Source organism: Epinephelus moara, chromosome 17 (assembly GCF_006386435.1).
Source record: "Epinephelus moara isolate mb chromosome 17, YSFRI_EMoa_1.0, whole genome shotgun sequence".
Lineage (NCBI taxonomy): Eukaryota > Metazoa > Chordata > Actinopteri > Perciformes > Serranidae > Epinephelus > Epinephelus moara.
In genome coordinates, this window is record NC_065522.1 from 2739738 (window position 1) to 2765130 (window position 25393).

Sequence of the window (25393 nt, forward strand, 5' to 3'; positions counted from 1 at the left end):
TTTGGCCGTCTGACGCTGCTGCTCTCTTCTGCCATGGCGAATTGAGTAAACTCTCATTACACCTTCACGCGGCGCATTTAAGGGCGAGGAGAGGGGCTCATTTGATTGGTGTGATGTGTGTAAAACCCACTCCACGCCTTCTCTCCTTCCTCTTTCCGACTTGCGCCGGTGGGAGGGACGGAGGTGGGATAGAGGAGTAGCTGCGCCAGGGCGCACGGTGTGCCAAACTTAGAAAATCCGCCTGGCCACACCCAGTTGGCGAAGCGCGGGTGCGCTGCGCCTTCGCCGCGCCCGGTCTGCGAAACTAGAGCCCTTTATCTTAAAATGTACCTGAGGCAGCCAACCTGCAGACAGTGAGTCTCCTAAGTAGAGGGTAACAGCAGTAACAGCGCCAGGTCACCATCGGTCGGGCATCCCTCCTCCTCTCTAAGCTCTCGCCAGCATGTGAAAGCTCAGCCAATATTAATCCTTGTTCGAGCTCTTGTTTTATCGCTCTCCCGTTTTCTTTTCTTTGTCTCCTCGGACAACACCTTCACCTTCTTCCTTTTCTTTGTCGCTTCGTTCACCTCGGTTCGGCTACGCTACTCTAAAGAGAGGAGGGGGATATGACGTATGCTGTAGAGCAGCCAAATTTTGTCATCTTTTTTTGTGTCCGGGTTCTTACCCGAACCCCGAAACTGCATAGTATATATATTTTGAGGGCTCAAAAACTCCATTGTTTTGCTTTAGCCTAATAAGCTAAGGTTTGTATATTTCCAGGTACAGTATGTTCTGTAAAAAATGGTTTGGCAGGTGAGGCAGCATTGGCCAGCAATATTGCCTAGTACTACTAATCACAGCAGATCTCCACAGAGATCAATATAAATATCAAGCAGTGACATGAGGTCATGGGGTTTTAGGCCATAAAAATTCAAGCCTTTTAGTCGATGAAAATTCAAAATTTTTTAGTCCCAGGGCAAATCTCAGAATATTTTGGGCATATAAACATAGTCTGTCGTTGTAGTCAATGTAAATTCAAAAGTTTTTAGTCAATGAAAATTCATGACATTGTAGTTGACAAAAATTTAGAAGTTTGAGTCGAAGAAAATTCAAAACATTTTAGTCAATGAAAGTAAATTCAGATCATTTTAGTCGATGAACATTCAAAATGTTTTAGGCCATGAAAAATCAGGCCTTTTTGTTGACAAATATTCAAAATGTTTTTGTGGACAAAAATTCAAAAAATTTAAGTTAATGAACATTCAAAACGTTTTAGTCAATGAAAATTCAAAATGTTTTAGTCCCAGGGCAAATCCCAGATTATATTTTGGCATGTAAACATAGTCAGACTGAGCCTTAGTTCTGACAAAAAATGTTTTCTTAATGTAAATCAATAAACTAATTGCCATGGATCCTATTTTTTTCCTTTTCTTCAGGCAAAATTATTATTACCACTTTAAGATTTTCCCCAACTGGTTTTGTCATACTTAAGATAGGGTTGAAGGGATTAATGAACTCTAAACAGGCTATTTGTGTTGATGGGTGTGGACACTATCATCAGTGTGCTCACATAAATTGAAAACACATTGCCTGCAAACATATATATTCCTATGTATGTACTACATACTGAAGAAAAATGGGTCCTCCCACATCCAAGTCCCTCTAATAAAAACCCTGTATCCTCTGCAGGACTTTGCTGCTGCACAGATCTGGTATCAGATGTTTCTAAATGTTTGATTTTCTCTCAGATGACAATGTAACATTTGTGAAGTTTTTCTCAGGAAAGGTTTCACTGAACTTATTTGGTAAAACGGAACAAAGAAAATCTTTGTCCTAGTTTTGTATTTCCTTAAACAGCCAAATCAAATGAACATCTTCAAGTATGCCATTTTACCAACATTGCCCTATCTATCTACCTATCTAAAGGGAATAGGTGTGTCACCGCTCTCAGCTCTTATATCAACTTTGAATTGAATATATTTCAGGCCTATTTCTTCTCCCTACTCTCTGTGGAACAGAGAAATAATTGGTTTATTCCCCCAGCTCCAGCCTCCATCTGGAACCAGTTCACTGTGTGTTCTGACTTTGGTACCAGTTGTGCTACATCTCAGAATGTCTGCCGCTACTTTGAGGCTGTGTTAAAAGTAGGCTGCTTGTTGCTGGTCATGAGCCAAACTACATCCCCACAAACAGGGAGTTTGTTAACCCCGGCTCATAAACTTTGCTTATGGTCTCACTGATTCTTAGCTGCTGTGAAATGGTGGTGGTGGTGATAACAACCTTTAAAAGACTTCCACATACACAGCAGGTGGAGAATACCATGTTAGGCTGAAGAAATAAGAAACTTGTGGCATTGTCAAAGCTTTTATTTTAATAGAGGAGTTGTTCTGTATGGTGTGTTTATGTGCGTATATGTGTGTGTTTCAGGTTTTGCCGGTACACCAGGGTACCTGTCCCCAGAGGTGCTGAGGAAAGATCCATATGGGAAGCCAGTGGACATGTGGGCTTGTGGTAAGACCGTGCGCTAACTTAACTGATGATTTGTTTAATTGGGGGAAGTCTTGTGGAGCAGCTGCTTATTATTATACGCAAACAAGCATCATGGCTTGACACAGCCAATCAGATGCCTTCCCTGGGGATTGTCAAAAGGGCCATCCACTGCTTCAGCAGAATGTACCACAGGCAAAGCCATTAATACTAGTACAATCACATTGTCCTTTTTTTTTATCCCAAGGCAAATTATTGTGCAGCAGTTGCAGTATAGAGTAGAAAGAGAGCAAATATATAAATATAAAATATCAACAGACTACAAATCCAAAGCATACACAATACCAGTGATGTAGAGGGATTTTCAGTGTAGTGAGTACCTTGGGCCCATGGCTGGTCATTTCAGTGGGTCCCAGGAAAACTGAGTGGGTTCCAAATAAATTTGTGTTTTTGTCAAATTGTAGTGTTAAACTGGTGTTTAGTGTTGTAAGATTCTAACTATGGTTATATTCCTGTATGTTGGAAATGTACCAGAAAGTTAGATAAAGTCCCATATAAAAACCTAATTTACAAAACCACAGACTGCACATGTATTTGTATATAAGGTTCATGTTCACAACATCATACAAATGTCACACGTCTCAAGTAATATTTCAAAAACATTAGTAATTCCCCTAAAGCCACATTACATTACACTTTAAATCCAGAGTCATCAAATGATACTCATTTTAACATGCTTATTAAATTCAGTTCTAAGTTAAATGTTATTTCATTCAGTCCTTTCTGCTGTAGATTGTGTACATGTGTGGTAATCAGTAGTACTCAGGTAATTTATGTACAACAAAGAAGTACAGATGTCTTCAACCTTTTCCATTAATTATTGCAGACGCTCAGTACACACACTTCTGATAGACCAGACCACCTGGACCTAAGAGCTAAAACACACACTGTCTAAAACACACAGGCACACACACTTCTTTCAACACACCTGTGCTGACTCACTGAGTCCACAGAAACAATAGCCCATGTTGTGTTTGTGGTCAGCCTGTCTCGTCAGTAGATAAAGACACTTTCATCTTTTCCTGGCAACCACCTAGCCAATCAGAAACAACCTTTTGTGGTAACACCAGCAAACACAAGCACTCATGTGCGTCTGTTACCACACTGTTCTTCATTTAGACATCATGTGTGTGTGCTCTTCAATACTGATCTCATTGTGGAACACTGACAGCTCAACACACTGCAAGTTAAGAAAATGTCTTTACCCATTTGTCAATACATGCACATATTTAAGAAAAAGTGTCACAAACAGAGAAATCACATCCAAATACAGGAATGCCCTGCAAATGCAGACAACACAACTACATACAGATGTGCACTGCAATTACAGAAATCACAACAAATTACAAAAATGTGTTTGGATTCACTGGACTACAAATGATTTGTCATTTGTGAACATCTAAACTGGACGTGAAGGTTTTTTCCTCTGGGTCTTGCCATTTGAAATGGTAAGAGACAGCATGTTCTTTGTTCTTCAAACAAAGGACAGCCATTTGGGACTCATCTCCACAGGATTATTGTCATACCTAAGTGAGAAACCAGTCTTCAAACTTGATTGGACAGTACTTTCACAGTGACATGTGACTCTGTGATGTCACCAAGAAAACTTTAGGAGAAATTTCTGCTCTTCTCTCTCTAGCACCAGCTCTTGCCCCTGAGCTATTGAAGGGGGAGCTTACTCTGCAGAAATGCACTGCATATACAGACAACGCAGCTTCTTAAAAAAACGCTTTCTGATTATAGAAAACAACCAAATACAGAATTGTGCTGCAATTACAAAAGAAAAAAACAAAAAACGCACTACAAATAGAGAAAACACAACCAAGAACAGAAACGTTTGATTGTGCCTTCTCTATTTGCAGCCTCCTTCTGCATGTGTTTTCTTAAAGCCACAGTGTGTAGGAATTTCTCCCATCTAACGTTAAAATCATATATTGCATTCAAATGGATAGCACACTCTAGCGCCTCACTGTTTCAAACGCGTATTGCCAACGGTAGCCGCTGTGTACCAAAAAGCTATGATGACATTGATGAAACCATGTCATCCAATGATTCATGGAATATTCATTCAGGCTCCAACACAGACACACGTGATGCGAGTTGACAAACCCACTCCTCACCATCCTGGCTGTGTTTACAACGCAGGACTGTTGGTGTGGGTGTAAATCGAAACAAACCAATCACATCTTGTGTTTTGACAACTGACAAGTGGCTAACAGCTGATAGGGGCCAGCGCCGCTGTTAGTTGTTAGCACTGTTAGCACTGTTAGCGATTAGTGATTGCATTACCTTTCTCCTTCAGCAGCCCTTTTCACCTGGGAAAGGTGACCGTGATGTTGACCCTCGTTTTTTGAATTCACTGGTCACGTTGCCTTTTTGATTCCCTTTTGTGCTTTCTTGGCGACGAGGATTCCGTCTCTCATGATGCTGCATATGCATGATCCTACATTATGCTCAAAGAGCGGGACTTTGTTATGCTGCAGTAGTGCCGGGGTAGTAGCGAAGCGCCTCTTGCTCCTCTCCTTCGGCTTCTCAGTCACGCAGCACTGGCCTGGCTCTCAATGAAAACGCCAAAGGCGGGGCTGTATATCCCTTGCTGGCAGATGTATTTTCAAGATGGCGAAATGTTATGGAACCCCCAAGACGACTTGCCCACACAATGTTCAAGCAAAGCCGAAATTCTCCTTTTACAAGAATAAGTGAGATTATTGGTAGAACACCAATGATGACATATTTATGAATGCAGACATCAATTTTTGCCAATAAACAACTCAAAATGTTACACAATGTCCATTTAAGTTGCAGTGTAATGAGCTTTAAGGGCCACTGCACCTTATAGACTGTTGGATGACATTATTGAGTCATTAACATGAAAAAGATATGTATTTATGGATAACTGTGTGTGTGTGTGTGTGTGTGTGTGTGTGTGTGTGTGTGTGTGTGTGTGTGTGTGTGCGTGTGCGTGTGCGTGTGTGTGTGAAGGCGTTATTCTCTACATCCTCCTGGTGGGATATCCCCCATTCTGGGATGAGGACCAGCACAGACTCTACCAGCAGATTAAAGCTGGAGCTTATGATGTAAGTTTATTACAGACACTCTCTCTGTCTCTCTCTCCCTCCTTCTCTTATACAGTAACGTTTGGCTCGATGATCTAAGAAATGTTTTGTATCACATCAAAACTTCCGTCCAACCTTCCCACCCCCTCTCTCTCTCACGAGTTGAGGTGGATAGATATATGTTGAAAGTCCAGTACATTGGATCTGATGCTTGAACTGGGTCAGGATCCACAGGTCAGATAAATGACAAGGTCAGAGGGTCTGCTTATGCACCTGTTTGTCCACTCTAACAAATGATAGGGGATAGAACATGATGGAAAGGGGATGAATGTACATTTCATTTTTTTAATGTTGTGTTATTATTAGATGTGGATTTGATTAATGACAGTGATTTAAAACAGTGGGGAGCAGCAGCTAGTTTAATACTCAAAAATCACTTTGATTTCATGTGTAATTGCAGCCAGGACGGATTGGGTATGTACTACATCACAAACACTCCCACAGTACTGGGCACTGTGGGCACTGTTGTAAAATGTTCCATATCAGTGCCAATTCATCACCTTACTTTTGGTACTCAAGTTTTTGACCACTATTTTTGCTATGGGGCAATGTTTTAATGAGTGGGTCCCCATTTTGTTTAGTATCTCATGGATATAAGAGGACATACATGTATACTCCCAAGCACACAGATGACACGATACACATTCCTGACAGTATTTTGAAGCAGCTCCACAACTCTGCTGACTAACATATCAAGAAAAGTAGCAGTGCACCATAACAAGACAGAGGAGAAGACTGCAAGCTACCAAATATGGATGTAAACCATGTATGTTTTCATTTTTATGTCTCTGCACCAGTGATAGTTGTGGCCAGAGGCATTATGTTTTCAGGTTGTCCGTCTGTCTGTACGTACAAAGGTCCCATTCTCAATTTTATATTTTTTCAAATTTGGCACAAATGTCCACTTGGACTCAACAACAAACTGATTAGTTTTTGGTGGCCAAAGGTCAAGGTCTTGCAAACGTCTCATTCTCATGAACACAATATCTCAAGAAGACTTTAAGTGATATTTTTTATAGTTGGCCCAAACATCCACTTTTAGTCAAGGATAAACTGATCAGAATTTGGTGGTCAAAGGTCAAGGTCACAGTAATTTGTCACCCTTCTTAACATGAAATCTCAAGAATGCCATAAGGGATTTTTTTCAAATTTGGCACAAATGTCCACTTTGACTCAGTGATGAACTCATAAGATTTTGGTGGCCAAAGGTCAAGTTCACTATGACATTGCATTCGTCGCATTCCTGTGAATGCTGTATCTCAATAACAACTTGAGAGAATTTCTTTAAATTTGGCAGACACGTCCACTCGGACTCAACAATGAACTGAGTAGAATTTGATGGTCAAAGGTCAAGGTCACTGTGACCTCACAAAACATGTTTTTGCCCATATTTTAGGAATTGCTTTGCTAATAATGACAAAATTGAACACAAATTTCTAATAAGATAAAATGAAGTTATGACATTGTTTATCCAAAAGATCAAAGGTCAACTTCACTGTGATATCATAATATTCTGCATAAAACACTTTCCTGGACATTATTCAGTGTCATATCTCAGGAACAGTTGTGACTCTAATCTTGGGTGTCTCCTTGAAACTGACTATATAGATCCTCTCTGCTGCCGGGGGGGAGATATGTGTGAAGCATCCATGTTTTTGACAATTGATGCTGGGTTCGCGGAGGTATGAAACTGCAAGGCCGTAATTCTACTTTCAAAAAATCTGTCCAGGTATTTGGTGCCAATTTAAGTAGTGGACACTGTGAAAACTCAACTTACATGATTCTGTGTAAGTGAATGAAAAGTGGATAAAAAAGGACTTGTGTGTGTGGTGTGCTGGTAGTGTGGCAGTTTACTCAACAAAAAGCATTTTCTAACTTCTAAATGTGCAGTAATCTTGCTAAATTGTATGTAGACATAATCCAGGTGTATTAACACTGTAATTGGTTGTCAGAACATTTGAAATGGTTTCTGTGATGTCATACCTGCAACAGTTCCCTTCTCCTGAGTGGGACACAGTGACTCCAGAGGCCAAAGACCTGATCAACAAGATGCTGACCATCAATCCAGCCAAGAGAGTGACCGCCACAGATGCACTCAAACACCCTTGGATCTGTGTAGGCAACACGCACACACACACACACACACACACACACACACACACTATCAATAAATTCAGTGAAGGCAGGTCTTCTTCAAAATATAATTGCCTGTGAACACACTTTATAATACCACAAACTCTCTGTGGTTACAGCAACGCTCCACTGTGGCGTCCATGATGCACAGACAGGAGACTGTAGAGTGTCTGAAGAAATTCAACGCTAGGAGGAAACTCAAGGTGAGTGACAGCAGGAGCTACTCTACAAGATGGCTTATCCCACAGATGACAGACCAGCCCATCCTCATTCCAAGTTCATTAAATATTGACGCTTTGTCATGCCCCTCGCTGTCTCATGCCAAAGGCACCCTTTAGTGTCTTCATGAGGGGCATCGGCGCAGCTTTCAACCAACTACAGTGTAAACCCATCTGCTGCAGTACTTGATGCTCTGAGTATTGCATGTTATATAAAGAGCGACAGTGTCTACATAGGATGAGAGGGAGGAGAAGTTGATGGATTAAACAAACCGGACTTTCACCCAGGAGGCTGCAGTTTGTGTCTCATGTGAAACCAAAATTCATCTTTGTTTCAATGTAACCTTATGTAATTTATGTACAGTCATCATGCACTGATGACATGTAACATAACATATGTATTTATTTTTTTTTAACCCAAAAGTAGTTTTGTTGTCTAAAATCTTACCGTGACAGGAGTTGCATGAGGTCCTTATCCATAGTCACTATGTTAGCTACAGTAGATGTTAGTTGATTCGCTCCCAGTTTGGAGAAGCAGCCTGTTTCGACAGGGAAGCAGTTAATGGCTTCAGTTCCCCGTCTATGCTCTTGTCAAAGTCACCAGACTCCACTGACAAAAACAGTCAATTTAGCTTGCTGAACACAGGAGCTGCTGGTCTACTGCTGCTTTTAACAGTCAGTTAGTTAGTTAGTGTTATTTTGTGACTTTGATTAATCTGAACTAACCCTTTTAAACACCAAAGTTACACAATAACACAAACAAAGTAACTGATCGAGGCAGCGGTAGACCAGCAGCTCCAATGGTCAGCAATGTTAAGTCACTGTTTTTCTCAATGGAGTCTGGTTTTGAAGAGAGCGATATAACGGCCTCATTTTCCTGTTGGAAATCAACTGTCTGACAGTAAGTTAAAGCAGTGAAAATACCCTCAATATATTGAACACCTGAACAGATATTGATTTTTTTAGGTGGCCAAAATATGTTTTGTCGCTTACCCATCCACAGCAGTAAGTAAGTAAGTAAGTAAAATTTATTTGTATAGCACTTCTCACAGAGAGAACTCACAAAGTGCTTCACAGAATTAAAATACAACCAAGAATACGTACATACAAACATACAGAGACACAAAAATGAAACAACAGCAGTTGTTGGAAAACTAAATCTCTAAAGACAAGTTAAAGAATGCCTGTCTATACAGGTAGGTTTTAAGGTGCTTCTTAAAAATATCGACAGATGCTGCGGCTCTCAAATTCTGTGGGAGGGTCTTCCACAATCTGGGCGCAATGGACTCTAAGGCCCGGTCGCCTCTAGTTCAAAGCCTAGTGCGAGGAACTACCAATAGACCGTGATCGGCCGACCTAAGTGTCCTACTAGGAACATATACATGCAGCAGGTCGGACAGATACTCAGGTGCCTGATCATGAAGGGCTCTGTATGTTAAAACAAGGATTTTGAACTGGATCCTAAAGCTGACAAGAAGCCAGTGTAGGGAGGCCAGGACAGGAGTAATGTGACAGTTTTGGGGTGATTTGGTTAACAGCCTGGCAGCGGCATTCTGCACCAGTTGAAGACGATCTACAGAAGTTTTACTGAGACACATGAAAAGAGAATTGCAGTAATCCAGACGTGATGACACAAAGGCATGAATGATCATTTCCAGTTCAGCATGTGATACAACAGATCTCAGTTTTGCAGTGTTTTTAAGGTGGAAAAAGCATGTACAGGTCAACACGTGGATGTGTTTATTAAAGTGCATGGCCTGGTCAAAAATAACTCTGAGATTTCTCAGGTTAGAGCGGATATTTGAATTCAGGGACCCAATACAGCTAGCCACCTTAGAAGCAGTACATTCAGGAGCGACAACAAGGACCTTGGTCTTAGCAGCGTTAAGCTGGAGGAAATTGTTGACCATCCAGTCATTAATTGCAGACAAACAGTCATGCAGTACATTCAGACTGTTGGTCCTATCAGGATTAAAAGAAAAATACAGCTGAATATCATCTGCGTACATATGATATGATACACCCTCAAACCTGTTGATAATGTTTCCAAGAGGAAGCATATACAGAGCAAAGAAAATTGGACCCAACACTGAGCCCTGAGGCACCCCACAAGAAAGGGGGACAGAATCGGACATAAAAGGACCAGATGCTACAGAGAAACTTCTACCAGAAAGGTAGGAGGCAAACCAGTCAAGGGCACTGCCTGAAATGCCAACACAGTCACTGAGCCTATCTAACAGGATGTGGTGATCCACAGTATCGAAGGCTGCGCTAAGGTCAAGCAGCACTAGGATGGTACATTTACCAGTGTCAGAGGCCATCATGATGTCATTAGACACTCTAAGAAGTGTTGTCTCAGTGGAATGCTTCTGACGGTAACCAGATTGAAATTTGTCATGGATACAGTGCTTACTTAGGGCAGGGACTAGTTGGTTAGCAACAACTTTTTCTAGAATCTTTGAAATAAAAGGCAATTTAGAAATGGGCTTAAAGTTGCTAAATAATGAAGGGTCCAGATTGGGCTTTTTAAGAAGCGGCTGGACAACCGCCTGTTTAAAATAGGAGGGGAAGCAGCCAGAGACTAGTGAGCAGTTTAGTGAGCAGTACATTGCTTAGCTTCCATGTCAGCTCGCTTCTCCAAACTGGTGGCGTGCCAACTGTCATCTTCTGTAGGTAACACACTGTCTATGGATAAGTACCTCATACAACCCCACCTCAGTGCCCTGCACATTGCCATCAGATGTCGAGGGGTGTGACATATACCCCTTTTTGACAGTTATGGATGGGCTTGGTTTGATTTGGTTTGGGCTATCAGCACAGTGCAGCAGGGATTTGCATCTACCTGCTTGAAGGTGTGTCTTTAACTAATGACAGCTCGTCTTGAGTGATGACATTTAAAAGCAGCAGGCTGATCTTTGGCTAAAGTCCCCTGTTATTTTTGCTGCATTTTTTTTTCCATCACACAGCAGAGCAGCTAAAAGAAGTTTATCTGTTGGAGGTGAGTTGTTTGCAGAGGTGCAGTAAGAGCCTGTTGTTAGCAGCTCTTTATCTAACATCTCACTATGGCAGTTCTGCTTTACTCTTCCTCCCTGCGGCATTATTAGACTTGCCTTTATTGAAGAAAAGCCACTAAGAGAGTTCCACTAATTCAGTGATAAACACATTTAATTTCCTAAAGATTATTCACAATATAAGTCCCCCGTTATTTTGTTATGTAAAAACTTTTATTTCGAAGGAGCAGAAAAGGGAAGTGTTGAGTTTTCAAGCAGCAACTTCACACAACTTCTAATGTGGCTTACAGTGAACATGAAACAGTCAAATAAAGCAGATATCTAAAGTAAAAAAATGACGCAAGAGAGAAAAACACCTTTGCCTCTGGTCCCCTGCAGACAGAGGTGAGTAGAATCCTGTAACTCACACGACTTGTTTTAGGAGTAGAAGTGGGGTCGTCAGGGTTTTGCTGTGGTCTGCGAGATGTCACCACTACCCGCTTGAGGGCGGACAGTCGGGCTTTTGGACCTTCTCCAGAGAAGGTACATCTCTGGCACAGCTTGGCCTGGCACGGCGTGTTTTTACTGATAATGAAAATGAAAATCAGTGCAGCATGGCTTGACTCAGCACGGCCAAAATTGACAGCGGAAGAGGCCCAAAAGTGTCGTTATTTGATGACCTGGAAATGAGAACCTGTTGGAGGACCTGTTCAGTTGCTACATTCAACTCTGATGTTTTGTCTTTTTGCTGAATACATTACTCAACCTTTAGCCCTTTAGCTGATAAATGCTACAGAAATCAGCCAAATCCAGTCATTGGCAGAATTATAGTCATAAGTATTAATCACTAATCTTTTAGTCAAAATAAACACAGGAGTTAGCCCCTCTCAGTGTCCATGTCTCTTTCCTTAGGGTGCTATCCTGACTACGATGCTGGCTACTCGCAACTTCTCAGGTAGGACTGAACCAGTTATGGTGAAGATTGACGACCTTCTTGTCCTGCCTGAAATATTGCTCCCTTACATCAAAACAGTGTTACATGCTGTCAGTTTTTTTCCTTGATGCCTCCTTTACTCGGTTTCTGTGATGTATTGTGGTATTGTTTAGGGTGCTGCTCTTTTGAGTGCATCCTTTTTTTCAGTTTCCCTGGCCTTTGAGCCTAATAAGCTCCACTGGTTCTCCCCTTTTAGTGTCTATCAACAGAGACTGAACAATCACACAGATCGATGCAGTCCCATCTTCAGGTTCCTGTAAAGGGCAAACTGTTTAGACTGCGTCTAACATTATTGATGTTCTCTTTATGTGAAATGACACTCAAGATTACATTTTTTTTATTGACAATCATTTTAGTGTGCAGTGTTATGACAGTGACTTTAGTGTTTACTTTTGTTTTTCTCCCTCCCCCCTCTTGTGTGGTAACTCATGTGTAAGGTAAGAATTCTTGGTGCAGTCTGCTCATCTTTACACTGTCACACTACACTACAACCTTTGATACTGAGGCATATCCACCACAGTACCAGTATAGGGCTCTAACAAAGTGTATCCTTTGGTGGTCATATTGGAGGAAAAGAAAACATTTTATATCTTAAAATTCCAAAATGTCCAAAATGCTGATGGAGCATGGTCAGTAGGTGGTGGTACTATGAAAGCATTCTCAGTATGTTGTATGGAAGGGTTATCCATGGATGGCAACTGTAGTAAAGCGCTTGCTGTCATTCAGAGTTATTAATAACTTCACCAAAGGCGCTAAGTTCTACCAAAGTTGGTCAAGTTCAGGTGGTTGATTAGCGTATATGAATATGACTGATTGTGCATCAGTCTACATACTGTGTATACACCGGACAGTAATTCTCAGACTGTGATGGTTTGGTACAAATACACAAACCATAACAGGTATGTATATATTAGAATAAGTTGTTATATGTTCAGTAATTAGTAAATATAGATTATTGCCACATTGATCAGATTTATATATTTTGATTGAATGAAGAAAAAACAACCATTGCTGTTTGCAACTAGATTGTTGTAGTTTTTAATTGTTCCTTTTTTAAAAAAATAATTTGGGACCTAACAACCTTGTTATACATGGTGAAATGTTGATCTTACTGTCCTGTTAAAGGTCCAGTGTGTAGGATTTAGGGGCATCTAATTGCAAAATGGAATATAAGCACAAAAAGTAAGGAAATTTGTGTTGGGTAGATTATTTCTTTGTTGGAACAATGCTTCTTGACAATAAATGTAATACTGTTGGAAAGCCGGTTTATTTCCCTTGTAAATGGTGCCACATTTGTGAGGATTATGTATTTGTGGGATGAGCAGCAGAGCTGAGTATGTGGGTTGCGCCCATGAAAAATTTGCCAAATCTTCTCTGCCATTGCAAAACAGCTTTTTTTTGCTGTTGCTGTTGACTCGCAATGACTTGTTTTAAGCTTCTGGTACTCCCAGTTGAGCATGGGCTGTGAGCATGGGCCCTGCTACAGTGGTCAGTTGGTGTCTGCTCCATGAATTGGCATGCCATGTTTGACTGATCTGGATAGTTGGCATCCCAAGAAGAAAGCACCCGAGGAAGACCATTTCTTCATCCTATCAACACTTAGGAACTGTAGGCAGTCTTCTACAGATTTGCAGTCAAGGTTTGCAGGACGATATGGCCGATGGCTCTCTGCCCAGACAATCCAGAACAGACTGCACGCAGCCAATTTCCGGTCTCATAGGACTGCCAGGAGGCCTGCCATGACTGCCCTTCACCGCCAGGCCCGTTTGCGCTGGTGTCAGCAACACGTGCACTGGAACCTGAACATGTAGAGGAACGTCATGTTCAGCGATGAGTCCAGATTCTGCCTACGGCAGTTGGATCGTAGGATCTTTTGGAAGAGACAGTGTGATGGTGTGGGGCGCCATCTCCCTCGCTGGAAAAACGAGGCTTGTCATCATTGAAGGCAATCTCAATGCAGAGAGATATCGAGATGAAATTCTGCAACCAGTGGCAATCCTATATTTCCACAGTCTGGGACCGAACTCTATCCTCAGTGGTGACAATGCTCACCCCCACAGAGCGGGGTTTATCAGAGACTACCGCCAGAATTTAGGAGTGGAGAGGATGGAATGGCCTGCCAGCAGTCCTGACCTCAACCCCATTGAACATCTGTGGGATCAGCTTGGGTGTGCTGTTCGTGCCAGAGTGACCAACACAACCACGTTGGCTGACTTGTGACAATTGCTGATAGAAGAATGGGATGCCATCCCACAGCAGTGTGTGACCAGGCTGGTGACCAGCATGAGGAGGAAGTGCCAGGCTGTTGTGGCTGTGTATGGTTCTTCCACATGCTACTGAGGCTACTACAATCCACCAAACAACAACAAATGAGAGTCAATAGCAAAAAAAAAAAAAAAAAAAGAAGCTGTTTGCCATTGGCGGAGAAGATTTGGCAAATTCTTCATGGGCACAACCCACATACGCAGCTCTGCTGCTCATCCCACAAAATAAACAGGCTTTCCAACGGTATAAGATTAATTGCCAAGAAGCATCGTTACAACAAAGAAATAATCTACCAAACACAAATTTCCTTACTTTTTGTGCTTAGTTTATATGTAGAGCAGAATTCAAGGCCTGGAGCTGGGCCAGGAAGCTCGCAACCTCGTTCCCTACTTCTCGAATAAACTTTCTTTGTTTTCTATTAAATATCAAAAACTCAAATACTCAGAGGTCAAAAAATCACTGGAGACATGTAGAATCAGGTGCAACTGGGTTTAATGTGCTCGCAGGCAACAAAACACATCAACTCAATGAGTCAAGCTCCGGAGCAGGACTGAAGTTCTCCCTTCTGTGCATCTCTTTTTAAGGCTGGTGAAGATTCTGCTGAGTCTCCACCATTTTTCTTTAATCCTACCCACTTGGGCTGAACATAACAGTGTCACGGCTCTCCGTTCTTCCCTTGAAGCCAGCCTACCCACTGGAGCTTGAACATAATGGTATCCCAGCTCTCCCTTTTTCCCTTGGAGCCAATTTCACCGTGTAAAGCTGCGTTCACACCAAACGTGAATTCGCAAATTCGCGCGTCAAGATTACATACAAAGTCAATGCAAAGATGCGATTAGACGCGAATTCGCGCCAGGCGGCGCGATGGACGCGTCTAGCGCGTCACGATGGACGCGATAGTCGCGTCCAACGCCTCATCGCTCAAGTTGAAAATATTGAACTTTTGAGGCGAACCTCATCGCTCAAGTTGAAAATATTGAACTTTTGAGGCGAATTCGCGTGACGCTGTGCCGCGAAAACCAATCAGCGTTGAGATTCTCCCGACGTCACTGGCGTGTGTCAACAACAATAAACTGCTACTCACCGGAGACAGATGGACAGACGCTCCGCAGCTGAAATGGAGCGGCTGTAGTTGGTGTCCTGCCCGGAGATCCTGGCGCCAAGCCTCGCCAACAGGTACTCAAACTGGGCCCCAGTTAGCCTGAAGTACTGCTGAAAGCGGCTATCATCCAGACGGAGTTCCTGGAGGAGGTGGTGAAACTCGCCGAGCTGGATGCGCTTCTGCAGGATAGGGTGAACCCAAAAACGATGGCGTTTGGCCCTCCGACGCATTTGGGACTTCCAGAGCAGGTAAACAACAAAGCAGCGATGGTGGTTATCTCAGCCATGGTCGTCAGTGACGTCTTGACGCCCCGACGTCCAGTTGTTGATGCCGAGATGGAGGAGAAACTTATCATTGCGGTGTGCGGCTACCCGGAGCTATATGATACTACCTGTCTACTCTGCAGAGACCGCAACAAAAAGGAGCAGGCTTGGGTGAAAGTCGCCGAGGAGACTGGTCTACTTGGTAAGTTCTGTAAATATGTGTCTTTTATTAGTTTGCAGAATGGTTGTACTATGAACGTTAGCACTAGCTTAGCTCCGGTTAGCACAGCCGGCTTCCCCGCTACTTGCGCGAATGACGTGATAACACGAATTAACAAAATGGTCCAGCGTCCAAACCCGCGCGTTACGGGCGGCGTGTTACTCGCATCACGCGCGTGTAATTCGCTTCACTCGCGCCCGGTGTGAACGCAGAGTAATGCTTTCCTGGGCAGTCTAGGCCCGCCTCCTAGAGTCATATCAGGCCAAGCTGGAATTCCCCTAACTTTCCACCAATATTTCTGAGCCCATCCTCATGCTATTTTTTAAAAAGGATGCACAGTGAATCCTAGGTACTTTTCCACCACAATGCTTAAGTGCTCAATGAGTGTATGTGTGTGTCATAGAAATACATGAAATAATAAATCAGTGTGTGACTTGTCAGTGCACAGAGTACATTGCTTCAACACGTATCTTTAAAGGTCAACTTAAAGGTACAGTATAAACACTACAGTAAATCAGTACATTACACTACAGTTCATTAATTTACAATCACCTGAGTCGGCCATGTTTCTACAGTAGCCCAGAAAGGACAAATCAAACACTGGCTCTAGATAGGAACATTTGCATTTTTGGCGTTGGCCACCGTAATTCTCCTACATGCTTGGGATATAGAGAAGTTTCAGTTCTGCAACCTCATCCCTAGATATAACTAAATCTTACACACTGGGCCTTAAAATTCTAATACTGTGGTAATTATTAGTATTGCCGTACTTTGTCCACTGAGTCGCAGGCTTTTTGTTATTGACAGCTAGAAAATTCAACAGGGAGTGGAAATTGTTGACCTCATTTACATACAGAACCATGAAATCTTCTTAGATTGTCTCATGTCTGGTTCAGACAGGGACAGTGGATGTCACTAGTAGTTTTCATATGTAGCATGATAATGACAGTCTCCCTTGTTTCAGCCCGTGTTTAGGGTTTGGCATGTGAGAGTTTGGTAACTCAAAAAAGACTCGCAAAAAAACGCCTGTTTTGAGGCATGGCCATGGCTAAACACATAACTCCACCTGGTGAGATCACTGAGTTTGAGCTGTATTGACTGGATTTTACAGTGTAGCACCCTTTTTTTAATGCCTCTACATAAAAATAGTCTTATCCTGAGGCATAATGTTTTGGGTTTGTTTTTGTCCATGCATACGTACATATATATGTCCATATATCTGCTTTGAGAGACTTAATTCAAATTTGTCACCAACATCCACTCTGACTCAACAATGAACTGATTAGATTTTGGTGGTCAAAGGTCAACGTCAAGGTCAAAGTTACTGTGACCTTGCATTTGTCCCATTCTTGTAAACACAATTTTTCAATCGGCCATTTGGACTCACAGATGAAGTGATTTAAACTTGGTGGTCAAAGGTAAAGGTCCCTGTGAACTCACAAAACACCTTGAGGTAATTTCTTCAAATTTTATACAAATCTTCTTGGACTCAACAGTGATCCAATGAGATTTTGTTGGTCAAAGGTCAAGGTCATCTTGACCTTGCATCCATCTCATTTTCATAAACACAATATCTTAACAAGGCCATGAGGGAGTTTCCTCGAATTTGGCACAAACCTCCACTTGGACTCAAGGATGAACTAATTAATATGTGATGGTCAAAGGTCAAGGTCACTGTGACCTTGCATCCATTTCATTCTGTTGAACACGATCTCTCCAAAACAGCTTGAGGTAATTTCTTCAAATTTTACACAGACTTTTACTTGGACTCAACATTGAAGTGGTTAGATTTTGGTGGTCAAAGGTCAGTTTGACTTCACAAAACATGATTTGGCCACAACTCAAGAATTCATGGACTAATTATGACAAAACCTCACACAAATGTCTAATAGGATTAAATGATGAAGTGATGGCATTTTATATGCAAAAGGTCAGCTTCACTGTGACATCATAATGTGCTGCATAAACATGTTTCTGGCTGCTATTCATTGCCAAAACTCAGGAACAGAAGGGGAGACACTTGGTCAGATAGTGAATTGGCAACACTCATCTTGAAACTGTACTGATTGTGTAGATCTTCTGTGTGTGAAGCACTCATGCTTTCTCAGACATGGATGAAATGGAAGACAAATGAAATGGAAGACAAATTTGACTGGTGTGTGGAGGCATACAATCACAGGGTGGTAATTCAAGTTAATTTTTTTCTTCAAAAATATTCCTCCAATATGGCTGCTAAGAGATGTTTGATGTCAATGGAAAGCCTCTATCAGTTACTCAACATGCATATTGTATGTTTTAACAAATCATGCATGCCGATAAAACCCCTCACTGTCTAAGATGATGCATGAAACCCCTGTGCTGCTCTCCCTGCCACTACCAATCATCTGTTTGTGTCTCAGACTGTATTTGAGTGCTAACTGAAAAGCAGGTGGTCTTCACTGGCCAACAAAACTCAAAAAAACACACTGATTTTAGCTCACTCTTTACAGATAAAAGTTGTTTTTGTAGGGTGTTTGAGATAAAACATGCTTGTGTTTAAGTAAAAGTGTGCAGAGAAAGGGAGGGAGAAGCTTAACAGCTCAGACCCCAGGACCCTGCTGCTCTGACTGCTTGGCGCTGCTTTCAGTGTCTCTTACAGCCTCGTCAGATGGATCTAATTGCCTGGTCCAGGCTAATGATTCACCAAGTTTTCATCTCTTGACTTCATTTGCATTTTCTCTTCTGCTTCCAATTGTATCAGAACTCACTTTGAGGTTGCTTGTAATTGGCCAGTGGTGCGTGCGTGCCTTAATTCAACTGGCTGCTGATTTCATTGCATTGTTATCTTTTTCTCTCAACAGCAGCCAAGAGCCTGCTGAACAAAAAACCGGATGGTGTCAAAGTAAGTTCAGCTCATTTCACTGGTTTCTTTATGTCTTGTACAAAAAGCTTAACATTGTTTTACATACTACAGTACTAGTAGCGTATCACACCACACTAGTAGCGTATCACACCACACCTCAGCATGTCTCACCTCATGTTTAAGTGTTGTTCTCTGAATACTGTAGCTTTGTCGTCAATGAACTCAAGCAGCACTACAGCTCTGATAAAAATAGGAGCTCAACTTGCCTCAGTGAATTAATTTTGCCCAAGTGGGTTTAACGCATATTTCCCAGTAATTACCCTCTCTGTATTGTCAATCTGTTTGAGAGAAAGAGGGACATTTCTTGTCTGAGCTGAGGAAACTGTTGAAACTAATAACTAATAATGAAATTATGATTGGAGGGTGGGAGAGAGGCTTCATCTCTATGCCATTCTTCACTCAGCTGTCAGATGATGCAAATCTTCTAATTGATACCACCAGGAAAGTGTGTGTGTGTGTGTGTGTGTGTGTGTGTGTGACTGACTGACTCTTAATCTGTCATTCATTCAATTTCACCCTTGTTTAGGATGAGGATGAGCCAAACTCAGTCTCTGTTACTTTTCCCCTCAACACAACATCTCTTGTGTTTTTGTTTGTTTTTGTTTTTTTATTACCTTAAAGGGAGTTTGGATTGTTTAGGTGGGGTTGTATGGGGAACTCATCCATAGTCAGTGTATTACAAACAGTAGATGTCAGTCGGCATGCTCCCACTTTGGAGAAACAAGCTGGAGTTTGACATGGAAGCTAAGCAATTTGCTGCTGTGGATGGGGGTCAACAACATTTGTATTTTTGTCACCTAAAAAAAATATTGAGAGTATTTTCACTGCTTTACCTTTCCATCAGACAGCCTGTTCCAACGGGGAAGAACTAATGTCTAATCCCATTTATGCTCTTGTCAGAGCCACCAGACTCCATTGACAAAAACAGTCATTTTAGCTCGCTGACCACATGGAGCTGCTGGTCTACTGCTGCAACATTCAGTTAGTTAGTGTGTGTTGTTATATGACTGTGGTGAATCTGAACTAACCCTTTTAAACACCAAAGTCATAAAATTACACAAACAAACTAACTGTAAGAGGCAGCGGTAGACCAGCAGCTACTGTGTTCAAAAATGTTAAATCACTGTTTTTCTCAATGTAGTCTGCCTTGGACATCACTGTCCGACATAAAGGAAAACTAGTGAAAATATTGTAATTATTGGGGGGGCTAAAACACATTTTTTTGCTGACCTTTTGTTGCTTAAGCTGTTGTCCCTGGCTTCATATGAGTAGAGGAAATCTCTGATAGCCACTAGGTTCATTTATACAATGTAAAATGCCATAGGCTTGTGCTAATAACATCAGCATGTTGTATACTGTCTATGGATAAGTATCCTATACCATGCCACTTCAAAAAATCTGAACCATCCCTTTAACTCTAATTGGATTGAGCGATGCCAGAGTTTCAGTCTGCCTAAAGCTCTAAAAACTCACCTGCAACCTATGTTTCCATTTACCTGTTGTTTCTAAATTATCTACTGTCCTAAATCTGGGTAGTTTTAATAACTTAAAATATTTTTGCTGTGGAAAATTTTGACAAATTATATTTCTAAATCCAACATTTGTATGTAGGGCCCTTGTGGGTGGTAAATGGGCTAAAAAAATAGGGCCCTATATGGGACTGTCCACGGGTTCCATATTGGCCCCATGACATTTGCCCACGTGGGTGGGTTTACCCAGATAAGATGCCCATACCTCCTTTTTATCCTGGTTGCCCCAGCATGACACATGTGGGGCCCACTTGGGCAAACCCATCTATGTAGGCAATTGGCATGAGGCCAATATGGAACACATGGACAATCCAATATAGGGTCCATTTCAACCCATTTACTACCCACATGGGCCCCACTTACAAATGTTGGATGGATCCAAGAGAATCTGATGATAGCTGACTGTACTTAATGTGACTTAAAAGCATCTGCACAGTTATTGGAGACAATGTGTTAATAGCAGCCTCTTTGGTATCACATAATGCAAAGTAGCATTGAGGACAAGAAAGGGAAGAGACTAGAGACATGGTAAGTAATACAATGGGACATGTTATTTAAAGCTGCAGTCATAGGTATTTGTTCATTAGAGGACAGAAGGCTCCAAACGAAACTGGCAGACAGCCTTAAAGTTGCTTTGTTTTGCATCCTGGCTTACATATGGGGCGGCTGTGGCTCAGAAGGTAGAGCTGGTCGTTTGATCCCCGGCTCCTCCAGTCTGCATGTTGTAGTATCCTTGGGCAAGATACCCCCAAGAAGAACCCCAAATTGCTCCTGATGGCTGTCCCATTGGTGTGTGAGTGCATGTGAATAGTTACTGAGTAGCAGGTGGCACCCTGCATGGTAGACTTGGCCACCAGTGTGTTAATGTGTGTGTGAATGGGTGAATGTGACTCAGTAGTGTAAAAGCGCTTTGAGTGGTCAGAAGACTAGAAAGGCACTATACAGTACAAGTGCAGTACATTTACCATTTACATATCTAGCCTTCATGAAGAAATCATTTTAACTCATGTTTCCTTCCATCTGATGAATCTTACAAGGTTGATGAGGGTGATTACACAGAAGTACTCATTCAGTATGTTGTAAAACCAAAACATTGAACCAAAAAGGCTGAAAGCTCAGCAGGGCTGCAGAGTTTGGGATAATTTTTCATAATTTGATTTGACATCTAAAGTCCTCTCAATTTCGAAGTGCTTTCTCTTCCCAAGGCTCATGCCCATTCTAGAGATTTTTTTCCTTTTTATCAGGCCTGTCCAAATGATGAATGTCTTTATTTTCTGTTGATGAGCTCCTGTTGGTGGCAGTCTTTTACTTCTCTTTTAAATCATGCTAACAAACTACACCACCCTTTTAATCCAACAAACTACTGAGAAGGTTTCTCAGGAAAGTGCTGTCACACCAGCTCTTAATGAGCAAAATGCCATTGATTCAATATGGGTTCTAATCACTGCTGTGTGCTTTCGACCAATACTAAGGACACACCTATTCACTAGGAAGGTTTGACACATATTGTCACTTTGTTCTGTTCTCTTAGCAAATGTGCCTCTTTGTTAGCCTCCGCTGCACTGGGTGCATTATGCTAGATATTTTCTAAAAGGCTTGTTTGAAAGAGTGGAAACACGTGTTGGGAAAGTGTGTGTGTGTGCCTGTGTGTGAGTTACAGGCTCATCTTCTTTTTCATTGTGTTGTGGTTGCTCAATGCAGAAAAGGAAGACTGACGGTGTGGAACATTTGAGGGTAGGCCTGAGCTTGCTGCTTGTTAACCAGACACCTGCAGCCGGTAGTTAGCAGTAGAAAACCCCTTGTGTCTAAATACGATCACAATGTTGCTGAAGGCTGGGGAGGCACTGCATGACTCAACAGACAGCATGGAGAGAATTGCTCTCCACCCTTAGGATACCTGCTGTTCAATAATGTCACAGTAATTGATATTTAGGATTTGTTTTAATGATAGAATTTATGTATTTCAGATATACTGTATATTCATATTGGACAACCTTTGGGCCGCCAAAACTGAATAAATCCAATTAATTCAAAACAAACTGAAGACCTTCTTTCTAGTGTCAGGTTCTGATGGAAGTGAGTCATGTTTTGGGGAGGTGGGCTTGGATCTTAGTATTTTTTTTATTATTATGGCTAGAACCCGGCATCTGATATTATACACTGCTTAAGAAATTAAGGGAACACTTAAATCACACACCAGATCTCAATGAACAAATTATGCAAGTTGAAAATCTTTACTGATGTAGATTGTATAATCTGTTGAGAACAAAATGACATAACAGCAGTCAGTGAAAACCAAAATCATCAACCGCCTGATGCTACCAGATGGCTAGTGACAAGGACACTAGTAGAACACAAAACTAGAGAAGAATCAGTCAGGAAGGATAAGGAGAGAGCAATTGTCTGTGATCACCACATGCAAAACCACTCCCTTTTTGAGGGTTGTCTTGCATTTGCCTCTCCATTGCACCTGTTGTCTGCATCCTATATGGACAGTTTGATATCCCTGAAATTTAACTGACTTGGTGTTATTTTGTGATAATTAAGTGTTTTTTTGTTTTGTTTGTTTTTGAGCAGTGTAAATGCATCAATTGTGAGTTGATCAGCTCATTTCACTGCTAATGAACTGAAAGGCTGTTGTAACACATCTTAGCATACAGTAATGGCTACATTTTTAACACAATGGTCCAACCATGAAACATATATCAGATATAGCAAATAGAGGAGATGGGGCGGTTACAACTCTTCTAAGTAAGACGGGTGTTAAATCCAGTAGGAAAAACACTCATCTCTTCCTTTGAGAATGGCACTAAATGCACAACTTAATTTAGATTTGGAGGCATTTATCTATTTAAAGATAGAGTTGGCTACTTAAAAAAAAAAAAAAAACTGTCTTATATTTGCTGAAACTGTCACTGTATTCTGAAGGAAGTACATGAGACAGTCTGTGAAAAAAAATCATGTCCCTCCAACAGTTTCTAATGACATTGCTAGAATCAGATAACGGCAGCACAGCACAGTCAGCAACAACCAGTCAGAGTCGAGGAGTTGCTAACGCAGCTGTCAATCATCTCTATAAACTGTGGTCAAACTAGGCAGTGCTGATCAAATATCAAATATGAACCAATATTCTGTTACTGCACTGCCTCTTTCTCTCCTCAGTATGTTTCAGAAACATATTTTAGTGTATTATTTAGATATAAAATGAGAAAGCTGGTCCAGCTGGTTGGCGGTGCTTGGTACTCACAAACCTTTTCCTTGACTCTGGTTGTTGTCATTCATATTTAGGAAGGCCATTAAAATACTACAAGGCAACAGAGTAGGCAGAGGAATATCATTTCTTCACAAATTATCTGTCTCATTTTGTGTGAATATAGTGACACTTTCAGCAAATATATAAAAAAAAAAATTTTTTCTAAAAGTTGCCAACTGTAGATTTAAATAAGTGTCTTCTTAGAACAAGTTTCATTGCAGCATCTGTATCATTGCCAGAGTCCTTCAATGGTTTTAAGAAGGAGACATTTATGTATTGACATTTGAGATGCACTAATGACTGTACCCAGCAAATACTGGCCTGAGTGGCACCATATTATTAGAACCAGTGCAGGAGGTTCAGGCCATGACTCCCAGAAATCCCACTTTGCAAGAGCATCTGTGTGAAAAGCACCAACTCTACAAACTAGAAAATCCAATGCCATTAAAAAACTGTGGCGTGAGTCATGTTGTGTGTCCCCAGCATGAGAATGATTCGTAGAGAAATTGAGGTCTGTAGTTTTTATTTATGTAGGCTTTTCAGGACTCTTATTCACACAGAACAAATAGCAAATATAACTTGCATTGCATACACACATACACATATCTGAACATTTTACAACTGACAAAACACATATACTGTACATACATATACAGTGCATTTTGTTAGCCCAGTTGCCAGGAGAAAATGTTGGCATTGTACATTTCTGCAAACCACCAGTACGTTACATTTGTACATTTCATCATATCAATGTTTCTAAAGATACATTGTGTACGAGCTGACTTTGTCATCGGGGGTGGAGGGGATGTTGCGTCACACCAAGGCAAAATACTTGCCAAGCTGCAGACCACTGTTCAACCAAAGAAATGACAAACCCGTTTTTTGTTATGCCCTCATGTCAGCGTGGCCGGAGGCATTATATTTTCAGGTTGTCAATCTGTCCATCCCATACTTGGGAGATCTACTCTCAAGAATGCCTTGAGGGCTTTTTTTTCCTTCAAATTTGTATGAATATTCACTTGGACTCAACAATAGAATGATTAGTTTTTGGTGGTCAAAGGTCAAGGTCACTGTGACCTTGTCTGTCTCATTCTCCTTAAAGCAATATGTGTATGTAACTTTGGTACAAAGGTTGACTTGGACTCAAGGATAATCTGATAAAATTTTGGTCGCCAAGGGTTAAAGGTTGAGGTCGCCGTGACGTTGCATCCGTCTCATTCTCATGAACACAATACCTCAGGGACAGTTTGAGGAAATTTCTTTGAATTTGGCACAAACATTCACTTGGACTCCACAACAAACATATACGATTTTGGTGGTCATACGTAAAGGGTCAAGGTCTGTGTGACCTTGTCTGTCTCATTTTTGTGACTGGGAAATGTCAATAACAGCTTGAGGGAATTTCTTCAGATTTGGCAGTAAGGCTAACTTGGATTTAACAATGAACTGACTGGATTTCAATGGTCAAAGGCAAAGGTCAGTGTGATCTAGCATGTACAAGATGTACAGTGCAAGAACACTGTAGAGAAATTTCTTTAAAATTGACACAAATGTCCACTTGGACCAAAGAAGTAACTGATTAGAATTTTGCAGTCAAAGGTAGGGATGTAACGATACCAGAAACTCACGATGCGATATTATCACGATAAAGAGTCCACAATACAATATACAGTGGTGTGAAAAAGTGTTTGCCCCCTTCCTGATTTCTTACTTTTTTGCATGTTTTCCACACTTAAATGTTTCAGATCATCAAACAAATTTAAACATTAGTCAAAGATAACACAAGTAAACACAAAATGCAGTTTTTAAATGAAGGGTTTTATTAATGAGGAAGAAAAAAATCCAAAGCTACATGGCCCTGTGTGAATAAGTGTTTGCCCCC

At 41.4% G+C, this 25393-nt stretch overlaps 1 protein-coding gene across 6 annotated transcripts in view; it reads left to right on the plus strand.

The window, feature by feature from the left end:
* The window catches only part of camk2d1 (calcium/calmodulin-dependent protein kinase (CaM kinase) II delta 1), a 229557-nt gene that overhangs the window by 166793 nt on the left and 37371 nt on the right, over window positions 1–25393 (plus strand). For 3 of the 6 annotated variants that reach the window (XM_050066964.1, XM_050066965.1, XM_050066960.1), the window contains exons 8-13: window positions 2407–2490; window positions 5509–5603; window positions 7635–7757; window positions 7895–7978; window positions 11896–11938; window positions 18668–18708. In XM_050066964.1, the coding sequence (XP_049922921.1) occupies window positions 2407–2490; window positions 5509–5603; window positions 7635–7757; window positions 7895–7978; window positions 11896–11938; window positions 18668–18708 (470 nt within the window). Of the gene's footprint in view, window positions 1–2406; window positions 2491–5508; window positions 5604–7634; window positions 7758–7894; window positions 7979–11895; window positions 11959–12173; window positions 12429–18667; window positions 18709–25393 lie in introns of those variants that run through there. The other 3 variants (XM_050066961.1, XM_050066962.1, XM_050066963.1) reach the window with 2 other exon arrangements.